Below are 11905 nucleotides of genomic sequence, written 5' to 3' on the forward strand. Positions count from 1 at the left end.
CCCTTATTTGTACTTTTCCTAATTATAGTATTTTTCTTTTCTTTTTTATTAATAAAAAACTAGCCCTAGACGTTTGCCTAGCGGATTGCCAAAAAAAAAAAACTTAATTATGTAGTCTGCTAAAAATACAGGTGGAGCCATCTATAACTTACGCGTAGAGTTTGTATAAACAAACCTAGACACGTACTATATGCATATTGTAAGCGTTGAGAAGAATTACTAATATACCCTCGAGCTTTTTAAAAATGACATGAAACACACATGTCCAAACTCTTTCTCTTCTAAAGAAGAGAAACATAAAATTTCGCAAGTGGAAAGCCATTTCTCGGTGGCTATTTCAAGTTATTTTAGTTTTCTTTTGTATATCAGTATTAGTTGACCAAAGGGAGAGATCCGTGAGAAGTTTGAAGTTCTTTGTATGGTTTGCCTCTTCAGGACATGAAAAACTGAAACAAAATTCTGGTATCCGGATTATATTTTTGATATAATTGGAGGAGCAACTAATCTCTTGTTGCCACTCTCAGTAAAGGAAGGTGAGATTTCTTTTCAGGTTTCCACTTTTTTCTTTTTTGTTGCCACTCTCAATTTCGATTTCTTTTTTGTCCTACTGTTTTATGTAATTGTATACACTGGTTCTGCTCTGTTTTAAGTTGTTCGTTTACACTAACCCACTGAGTTTAAATTCTGGAGATATGTCTTCTTTGTCCTTCAAATGATATCCACACCTTCTAATTTCCTTCTTACTTTATGAGAAGCTCAATGTTACAAGTTGTTCGTTGTTCTTATCCAAAATACTTAATAACTAGGAAATTTCCTTATGTTTCCTTTGTCTCCTACCGTAATTCAAATAATTTGAACATTGAAACTTTCATAATATTTTCATCAATTTAATACTATGAATTTGGAACTTCAAAATATTTCCTTAGTTCCCAATCTTGGACGTTGAAGGCAACTCTTCAACTTCGTCCTCCTTTCCCTCTTTCTTCTGTTCATTTTTAACTGATTACCAAAAAAAAGGCAAAGTTTTTCTTGTGGGAAATTTAATGCTAAATTGCAGGCTTTTTGAAATGTAATTAACCTTTTGCAAAATTATTAATGTTTACTTGCTTATATGGGCGTATATCTAAAGCACACTTACTATGTAAAAGGGAGAAATAAACGGAACTATATACTCTCACACACATGTAAGGAGGGGCAGGGACCTGGCATACCTTCAGTGACGAAAAAAAAACATCCAACAGAGGTTAAGGTGTAATGTTATAAATTAAGATTTTGAGGGGGAATCTTGACGTAACTGGTAAAGATGATGCCATGTGACAAGGAGGTCATGAGTTCGAGCCGTGGAATCAGCCTCTTACAGAAATACAGGGTAAGGCAACTTACAATAGACCTTGTGGTCCGACCCTTTCCCGGACTCCGCACATAGCGGGAGTTTAGTGCACCGGGCTACCCTTTGTTATAAATTGAGATTTTTGGAGCTTGACTCCTTTAGTCATCTCGAGTATATATTGGTGGTCTGGTGGCCTTTAGACCCATAAGACTTCACATGTGGTACTACTTTATTACTATTACTATTATTTTTTGGTTTGGATTCTTTCTCTAAATTATGAAGAATGTTGATGTTGTTTTAATTTCTTTTATGAAGGTGACAGAGCTATAGCTCAAGGCAGTTAGATTAAAGTTACCACAATCGTGTGAAAGACACCAATTAGCAGTAGTTTTCAACAATTGAGATGGAGGTTGTTGAGACATGTGGAAAAGGAACTATTTATTCTGCACAACCTTCCACCAAACATAATTTTCCATCAACTGATGAGGAAGTTGTGGGCTTTGTGAAAGATGCAGAAAGTATAATGAAGAAATTGATTGTAGGAACAAAGGAGCTGGACGTTATCTCAATCTTTGGAATGCCGGGATTGGGTAAAACAACTTTGGCCAGGAAAGTGTACAACAATCCTTCTATTGTTAATTACTTTGATGTTAAAGCTTGGTGTTCTGTTTCGCAAGCATATAATAGGAGGACCTTGTTGCTTGAGATTTTCAAACAAGCAACACGTGATTAGAGCCAAATCAAAGAGGATGTTGACATAGCTGACAAGTTGCAGAAGACTCTAAAAGGCAGGAGATATCTCATTGTATTAGATGATATATGGGAAATCGATGCATGGGAAGATTTGGGGTTATGTTTCCCGAAGGGTGAAGATGGAAGTAGAGTAATGGTGACAACTCGAATTGAAGAGGTGACTAAGCATCTTCAGCACCGCAATGATCCTTATTCTCTTAGATTTCTGACATCGGAAGAGAGTTGGGAATTGTTGCAGAAGAAAGTATTTCGAGGAGAGAGTTGTCCACCCAATCTATTGGAAGCAGGATTACAAGTTGCGGAACATTGTAAGGGATTGCCTCTTGTGATTGTCCTGATTGCTGGAATTATTGTGAAAATGGAAAGGAAGGCGTCCTTGTGGCTGGAGGTGGCAAATGACTTAAGTTCCCTTGCTTTAGGAGAGCAGGGTACGAAAGTAATACAATCGAGTTATGACCATTTAGAAGACCAATTAAAGCCTTGTCTTTTTTATATGGCATTGTATCCAGAAGACTATAAGATTCCAGTGTCTGATTTGCTAAAGTTATGGATAGCTGAAGAGTTTGTAGAGAATATTGACACAGAGAATCTAGAAGAAACATCTAGAATTGTCTTGAATGATCTACTTAAGAGAAGCCTAGTGATGGTCTCTGGCCGACAGGAAATTAATGGTGCCATAGAATACTGCTCACTTCATGATTTAGTGCGTGAGTTTTGTTTGAGAAGACTTGTAGAAGAAAAGTACTTTATGCAACTCGCAGTGCGATGCAGTTCAAGTCAACATTTGTATTCCAAGGAATCACGGTTATGCATTTATATTCATGATGAACTTGTTAAACAATTAGATCATTATGAATATCGGTTGGATAAGATTCCAATGTTCGAGTCCAAGCAGTTAGATTATTATGAATATCAGTTGGACAACATTCCAATGGTCAAGTCCAAGGAAACAAAGCGTTTTGGTCAATGTTCGAAGTTTTTTCAGTTCATTGCTCATCCAAAATCCAACATATGGAACCGATTAGATTCTTTGCATTCACTTGTTAAATTAAGATTTGTTCAGGCGTTGCATTTGACTGAAAGGGAATTACCAAGTTCTTGGATTACGGCAGTACAATCACTAACTCACTTGAGGTACCTTGCAATTTTTGTCAAAAAAATTGATTTCAAGTGGGTATCACACCTACTCTATCTCCAAACTCTAGTGGTAGATTATTCAAGTTATCCATTTAGGACATCGACTGCTGCATTCTGGAAAATGACCAAGCTAAGGCATGTGAATATAAACTTATTTTCCTTTACGGGCGAATGGGATGATAAAACTGGTCAACCAATTTTAGAAGAACCTTCAGAAAGTATGCTAGAGAACTTGAAGACTTTGCACACTTGTCGTGTTGCTGTGAGCGATGCGGCTCGGAAGGTCTGGTGGAGGTGTCCGAATCTTGAAGAACTCAGCCTCAATATTCTAAGTGTACCTAGTTGTTCTTTGTTTCCCATACCAGAACTTCATACTCGGCTTCAATCTCTTAAACTAGAAGCCGGGCGCTCATATGAAGAAAAATATGAAGTTGGATGGTCCAGCTACATTAACTTCCCTCCAAATCTTAGGAAGTTGTGCATTCGCAACATTTTTCTAACAGAAGAAATAGTTTCAAATATCGCAAAACTGCAGAAGCTTGAGAGTCTCGAAGTATATAGAGGATATCTTGTGGGGAATGGTCAGTGTTTAGACGTCAGATATGTCGAGTTCCCTGCACTCAAATTCTTCACGTTATTTGTGCTCTTTATGGAAGAATGGAAAGCTTCAGAGGAATCCTTTCCCATGCTTGAGAAGCTAGTTGTACTAAATTGTGAAGACCTCGACGAGATCCCTCTTAGCTTTGCCGATATTCCAACACTCCAACTTATTCAAGTGATAAACTGCATGGAGTCTGTTGAGGATTCAGCTATGGATATTAAAAGAGAAATAGAAGAAAACACAGGCTGTGACACTCTCCAAGTTCGTATATCATACAATGGCTACTAAAGCTGGTAAGTCATTTTAGTTGCAAATTTTAGTAACTTGTGTCTTGCATATTGAAACTCAACTCTATACTCGGCATTACTATTTATATCATACTTGAGCGGGCAACATTTGGGAAAGTATAATAGTTTAATGATTCTCATATGTCATATATCCTTATTCTCAAAAATTACGTTATGCCAATCAATACATATAGCATAGCAGGTACTCCCTTTTTAGAAAGAATTTAAGTAAACAATACTATCATTATTCATTCATACAACTCATTTGGCATTTCTATATATAGTTTTCTCTCAATCGTTTGACATTTAATTTGTAGATGTAGCTTTGTTGCAATAATTGATTTCATTTTCCTAACATTGTTCCATATTTCGTTTGCAGACTCCGACATATCCATCCTCGGGTCTGCGACCTTCTCAACAGAGGAGACAACCATTCTTATTTTTTGTTCTGCGCCATATCTGAGCATTTGTTAAAGAGATGAAAGGAATTCTTCTGATTTCTGTATGGCTTCGTCCTGAATTAAGGTTGGCTTTTCACTAGAAACTCAGCCTAGAGTTGATTGACCAATTCCCCTGAGCTTAGGGGTCAATTACGGGAGAGTCGGAAACTATTGCATCTTTTCTAAAGCGGCATTCTCCCTTCAGTCTATCTTATGCCATCTATGAACTAATGTATGTATGTGATATCCAATATTCTTATAATGTTGTTATAAGGATAGTCGTCACTATGTTTAGTCAGTCAGACTCAATTAATGTCACAGTTCAAGATTACTCGTAGGCATTCTCAAACGTGAGCTTATATGGCTCAAGTTTAATCTGAATAGTCCCACGTCAGTTTTGTGATAATCACGAATCATGGATGTGAATGCGTGCACATTCAATTTCTCTATTCTTTTTCTTAATCCTAGATCTAGAATAAGATATATTGATGTTACTCAACTCTAAATTATTACTTAAAACCAAGTTTTACTATAATCTTATTATTCAAGCACCACCAACAATGTATTCTAACTCTAGAATGAGTCATTAATATTAGTCTATTTAATCTTGGGAGTTGGGAAGTAAAATTGGACAATCATTTTTGAATTGAAGGTAGTACTCCTTAGGGGTCGTTTGGTAGGGTGTATTAGAATAGTGCGGAATAAGGTGTATTAGTAATGTATGGATTAGTGATGCATGGGTTAGTAATGCAAGCATTAGTTATGCAAATATTATTTCTTATCTATTGTTTGATGTGGTGTATTAAAATTATAATGCATTGCATAATTTTTAAGAAAAATAGTTGCTTACAAAAATGCCCTCCATATTCTCTAGCTTTAAGGGACTTTAAGGATAATTTTGTCTTTAACCATGTTAATGCATGCATTAAAGCCTTGGTATTACTAATGCCATGGTTTTCTATGCATTACTTATGCATAGGATAATGCAAGTATGATGTATAACTAATACAAGTATTAGTTATATACAAGTTGAAACAATGTACCAAACAAGGTATTAGTAATGCATAGAACTAATGCTTGCATTATTTTTTCTAATACCTCCTACCAAACGACCCCTTATAGTTAATGTTTGCAGAAAAACATAGAGTATAGTCCAATTTTGAATTATATATTCCACTTAAGTCGCATATCATGTGCGAGACGTACATATAATTATGTGCTTGGGATAATGTTGTATTCTGGCCCGGGCCCGGGCCTTAGTGGGCCTAACGGGCCGGTCCCGGGCTTCGTGGTCCTGGGCTCTGGCGGTCCCAGGCCTGGCGGTCCCGGTCTTCGTGGGCTCAATGGGTGGAACCGGCCCGTGACGGGCCTAAGCCCACATGGTCCTGTGCTTAACGGGCCGGGCTCGTGGGCTTCGCGGGCCGGGCTCGTGGGCTTCGCAGGCCTAGCGGGCTTATGGCTATATTAAAAATATATATGTAGTATATATGTATATCTAATTATTAAAGTGATTGACAAAAAAGAAAATAACAAAACAATAGTAAAACACTAAATTGTCATGCATAATATATTTTCGTGTAGTATATTATATTATATCTTATGTATATATATTCTCTTATATATTTTCTTGTAGTATATATATTGTATCTTATGTATATATATTCGCATAATATATTGTATCTTATGTATATATGTTCGCATAATATATTTTCTTGTAGTATATATATTGTATATTATGTATATATATTCGCATAATATATTTTCTTGTAGTATATTATATTGTATCTTATGTATATATATTCTCTTATATATTTTCTTGTAGTATATATATTGTATATTATGTATATATTTTCGCATAATATATTTTCTTGTAGTATATTATATTGTATCTTATGTATATATATTCTCTTATATATTTTCTTGTAGTATATATATTGTATATTATGTATATATTGTAGCTTATAAATAATTCTAAGTATAGACAAAGAAATATTGCGAAAAGAAGCTCATGGGTAGAAGCAATAAATTTTATTACCAACTAATTATTAAAGTGATTGACAAAAAAGAAAATAACAAAACAATAGTAAAACACTAAATTGTCATGCATAATATATTTTCGTGTAGTATATTATATTATATCTTATGTATATATATTCTCTTATATATTTTCTTGTAGTATATATATTGTATCTTATGTATATATATTCGCATAATATATTGTATCTTATGTATATATGTTCGCATAATATATTTTCTTGTAGTATATATATTGTATATTATGTATATATTTTCGCATAATATATTTTCTTGTAGTATATTATATTGTATCTTATGTATATATATTCTCTTATATATTTTCTTGTAGTATATATATTGTATATTATGTATATATTTTCGCATAATATATTTTCTTGTAGTATATTATATTGTATCTTATGTATATATATTCTCTTATATATTTTCTTGTAGTATATATATTGTATATTATGTATATATTGTAGCTTATAAATAATTCTAAGTATAGACAAAGAAATATTGCGAAAAGAAGCTCATGGGTAGAAGCAATAAATTTTATTACCAAAAAATGGCATATCTTTCTTAGTCATCCTTCCCCCAATGGAATGAGCACAACAAGGTACTAATACCACCATTAGAAGGAAAAAAACTAAGGAAGATGTGCCAAAATACAAGTTACATATTATTCTATGTATTATCTCTAACAAATCTCATAAATCCTTCAAGGTTCGGAGGAGGTTGCGTTGGTGGTGGTGGAAAAGAAGCTTGTTCATCACCACTTCCGGGCGAAGCCGAATCCTCCGCAAGTTCCGCTATCATTTCTTCATAAGCTTCATCTATCGCCGGTTGTGCTTCTGCAATTCCAAAGTTTCTTCTTTCCGAGCGGATCCAATCTCTAAACAATACTGATTTTTCCAAGCTATCCCTCATAGATGCTCTATGATCACCTATTTGCAGTCTTGCTTGACTGAAAGCGCTCTCTGATGCAACAGTTGAAGCTTGAATTGATAAAATATCCCGAGCCATCCTTGCAAGAACAGGAAAATGTTTTTCCCTTGCCTTCCACCATTCCAAAAGATCAAAAGAGCCGTCTGGATTCTCCTTTTCAAGTCTCTGAGACAAATAAACTTGAAGCTCATTTAGATGTGAAGTTTCATCATAATTTTCACCTTTGACCCCCTGAACTCCGTCCAAGATTTAAGAGCTTTTAAGCCCGCAACTCTTTTAGAGGATTGTGAGCTAGACGAAGTAGGGGTTGGAATAGTTGGCCTAGCATGCTCTAAGGCAAGTTGATAAGCATTATAAAATGTTTGAGCATTAATCTTAATTGAAGCTTTTGCATCTGCAAGTGTCGCAATTTCCTCATTTGAAAGATCTAAAGCCTTATAAATATTTGAATACCAAAAATGAGGACCTCTCAATTTCATTGTAGGATTTAGCATTGCAGCAAGACCATAAATAGGAGGGATAAGAAAAGAATATTTTTTAAACTTTTGTTTCATTTCATTTATAGCAAGTTCATAAATATCCTCACCCTCACTAAATTCAACAAACAAATCAGATAGTGCTGCAATATAAACTAAACAGTTAGAAATAGTAGGATAATATTGCCCAGAAAATGCATTTGTAGCAATTTGAAAATGTTCTAAAAAATCTAAAAGAATTTTAACATTAGTCCAATCTTGAGTGGTAAGCATTTCATCATCATCCTCACCACCTACCCGAGAATTAAACGTTGCATTAATTGGGTTTCTATATTCATATGCTACTACTAAACTTTCGTACATACAATTCCATCTAGTCGGGCAAGGTTTAGGAACCTTTCTTTCTCTAAGGCCATATTCATCACATTTTTTAAAATACTCTCTAAGTCTACTTCTACGGTTTGAATAAAAAAGCCAATTAAGAGTCATTCTAACCTTTTCAATTTCTATGTTTAATATTCGCATACCATCACCGACAATTAAATGATAAATATGACAAATACATCTAACATGGAAAATATTAGTAAATGCAGGATTTAGTGTTGTTGTAAGCATGCCTATAGCACTGGTGTTACTAGAAGCATTATCCATTGAAATTGCCATTATTTTATTGCTAAAGCAAAAATATCTACAAATATCTGCAACAGTGTTAGCTATAAACTTACCTGTGTGACGCGAATTAATTATTCTATATGCAATTATGCGTTTTTGCATTATCCATTCCTCATCTATCCAATGACTTGTAACAGTTAGATAATCACAATCATTACCACTTCTACCAATATCAGTAGTAATAGAAATCTGATTAGGTATATGAGTAAATAAATACCGCAAATATTGTTCATATTCATGTTTGAATTTATAAATATCACTCTTAACTGTTGCGCGAGGCCAACCTTTATAAGTAGGATTAAAAACTCTTCTAATATAATGAACCCAATTAGGATTAGATGCAAAAGTATAAGGTAAGCACATAACAGTAATCATCTTTGCTAATTCTTCACGATCTCTATTTGGATCGTAATATAAAATACCTCCGGTGACAGTGTTAATTCCTGGTTGAACTAGATTTGAACCTGTACTAGGGTTAACCGCAGAATCTACACTTGTCCCCTCTAGTTGCGCTTTCATTTGAAAAAATCTAGCCTTATCTCTAGGGTGTGTTTTTATGTGCCTAGTCAAACTACCTGTGCCGCTACGGTCTCCAGTATATTTATGCACCATTAATTTCCCACAAGTTTTACACTTAGCCTTATTTTGTTCTCTTACTTGAGTAAAAAAATTCCAAACTAATGATGTTTCTAGGCGTTTAGCAGGTTCTCTATTAAAAGTAGGAGTTTTTACAGGTGGGTCGACCGGTGCATCAGTTGGGTTATTAAGAGGACTAGTAGGTGTATCATCTAAATCCGGTGCTTGGGTTTCATCATCATCCTCATTTTCCTCATTATTTTCTAAGATGGTTTCATTAGGATAAAGAGCATTCATAATTTCATCATCTAATCTTTCACCTGGTGCAACATTATGATAAAATTCACTATCGGTAAATTGAAAACAAGGGTGATCACTATCAAGAATTACGGAAGGAGGAGGACGTCTAGGTTGGCGACTACTTTCAACTTGCTTATCTTTTCTAGGTCGGGAAGCCGGGGGAAGGGTAGTTGGTTGGCCACTACTTTCACCGGTTTTATCTTTTCCTTTACCAAATATTTTTTTCAAAGTAAATGACATATTAATTATAATTATGCAAACTAAACCACACAAAAATATATTCTAAAAACGTAAGAGTTGAAACGAGTTTACCGGATTGCCGAACAACTTTTTGAAAATTGAAAATCGTTGAACACTTGAAAACTTCAATTCAACAACTTCACAATTTTTCACGAAATTTCAACAATAAATTAAGTAATTGTAGTAGAGAGATTGAGAGAGATTGAGAGATATTGAGAGATATTGATGAATTGGTGAATAAAAATGAAAGAATGAGGGGGTATTTATAGTTGAGAAATGGGGAAAAGTGTAATTATATAAAGTTTGGGGTTAAAACAAAGTTTGGGGGCCAAATGGCCATTTTTTAAACTTAAAAACGGTCATATTTTCAGCCCAAACGGCTAGATTTTAAATATGGCCGTTGGAGAATTTTAAATTTTTTTTAAAAAAAAAAATAGCCGTTGGGCCCGCCAGGCCCGCCAGGACCGGCCCAGGCCCGCCTGACGGTCCCGGGCTAAACGGTCCCGGGCTCGTGGGCTCAAACTTGAAGACCGGCCCGTGACGGGCTCAGGAGGACCACCAGGACCGGCCAACCCAGGACAGGCCCACCAGGCCCGTTAGGCCCGTTAGGACCGCGGGCCCGGGCCCGTCCGGTTCAGGCCCGGCCCACCGAGCACCCTAGCTTGGGAGTTCTAAATTGTAGTCAGATCTAATCTTAAGTTTGTATACCTTCTTAACGTGTAGGATTAATTAACATGTACTCCATTTATTTGTTTACTAATTTACTTGTTATTCCCACAACAAAACTATATATATCACTCTTCATTTTTCAAGATTGAAGTCCACCATCTCCTATAATATTCTTTCTCATTTTTTATTTCTCTAACCATCAAATTAAGCAAACTTGGAGCAATTAATTTCTCTGTTTCCACTCTCAATAACGGAAGGTGAGATTTCTTCTTAGCTTTCCACTTATTTTATGTCAGTTTGCTATTTCTTCTATTCTGATTTTTTGTAGAAAAATGTTAAGTAACTTTTTTATGTCTTCTTTATGTTGTGATTATGGGTTTCTTTTCTTTCCAAAATTCACCCACCAGATCTAGAACTATATATAAAGTTAGGCAAAGAAAAGGTAAAAATAGTACGGGCTAACCAGTTTTCGGACTAGTCATCGAAAAATAATTAGCGTTTGCAAAGTCATTGAAAAATAGCCACTATTTTTCTGAAACACGAAAAATTAAAGCATAATATACTGGAGATTGGTGCACCTATGTATGAACTTCCAGCATATTATGCTGGAACTCCAACACACGGAAAGTTCCAGCATAATATACTGGAGATTGGAACACCTGTTATGAACTTCCAGCATATTATATTATGCTAGACCGGTATATTATACTGAAAATCCAGTATATTATACTGGAACTCTTCTTCTCGTTTTAATGTAAGATTGAACCTTCTTTCTTTTTTATTTTACCTGCTTTTTGTTCTTTGACTCCCAATATTTATATATCTCTACGAAGAAAGCACGTTAATTTGTATTTGAATATTATTGAGCCCAAACTTGGTAGCATATAATATGGATCAACTGTAATATACCACTTGTATTCTAAAATATACACTACAATAATTCTAAAATCAAATACTTTCACTCTCTTATTATTGAAATCCTACACAAATTAAATATAATATTTATCCAGATATTTCAAAGCCCAACACTTAAAAAGACATAAGATCCTCACAAGAATAAAAAGCACTTTCTTTTGCAACAATTCTAGGTAATTAAGCCACCATTGATTATAACTGATTTCTCGAGCATTTAAATTGTGAGTTTCTTAAAGGCGGAATTCCATGAGTATATTAAAAAGAAACTTCGGATTATTTATAAATCCCTTAAATTTGCAACTAAGAATTCACATGAATTAATTGGAAACCGAAGAATTCTTCGCAGCCACAAACGTCTGAACTAAAACATCCTTCGACGTAGACAAAAACATGGTTGTACTTTTCCTTCTTTGTCAGCATTATCGACTTGTAGAGACAATAAAATAATAATTAATTAGTCCTTTCTTTTTTTGGCCAACGTACCACATCGACAAGCAACCTAGGCAAGGAACTATTTATATATCAGTGAAGCAACTTGGATGGAT

The 11905-nt window shown here is 34.8% G+C and overlaps 1 protein-coding gene across 2 annotated transcripts; it reads left to right on the forward strand.

The window, feature by feature from the left end:
* Nucleotides 1–297: 297 nt before the first annotated feature.
* LOC107816117 (putative late blight resistance protein homolog R1B-16) lies at nt 298–4879 on the forward strand. 2 transcript variants are annotated; one of them, XM_016641798.2, is made up of 3 exons: nt 298–533; nt 1646–4114; nt 4488–4879. In XM_016641798.2, the coding sequence occupies exon 2, from the start codon at nt 2217–2219 to the stop codon at nt 4107–4109; it is 1893 nt and encodes a 630-aa protein (XP_016497284.1). In that variant the 5' UTR covers nt 298–533; nt 1646–2216; the 3' UTR covers nt 4110–4114; nt 4488–4879. The 2 variants fall into 2 exon arrangements, with proteins under 2 accessions (XP_016497284.1, XP_016497285.1); XM_016641799.2 differs by lacking the exon at nt 298–533 and adding an exon at nt 552–1369.
* The last annotated feature ends 7026 nt before the right edge of the window (nt 4880–11905 follow it).

This window comes from Nicotiana tabacum, chromosome 8, assembly GCF_000715075.1.
Source record: "Nicotiana tabacum cultivar K326 chromosome 8, ASM71507v2, whole genome shotgun sequence".
NCBI classification, from domain to species: Eukaryota; Viridiplantae; Streptophyta; class Magnoliopsida; order Solanales; family Solanaceae; genus Nicotiana; species Nicotiana tabacum.

Excerpts from the sequence above, each read along its gene's own strand:
- LOC107816117 (XM_016641798.2), top strand. The coding sequence starts at position 2,217 with ATGGTGACAACTCGAATTGAAGAGGTGACTAAGCATCTTCAGCACCGC.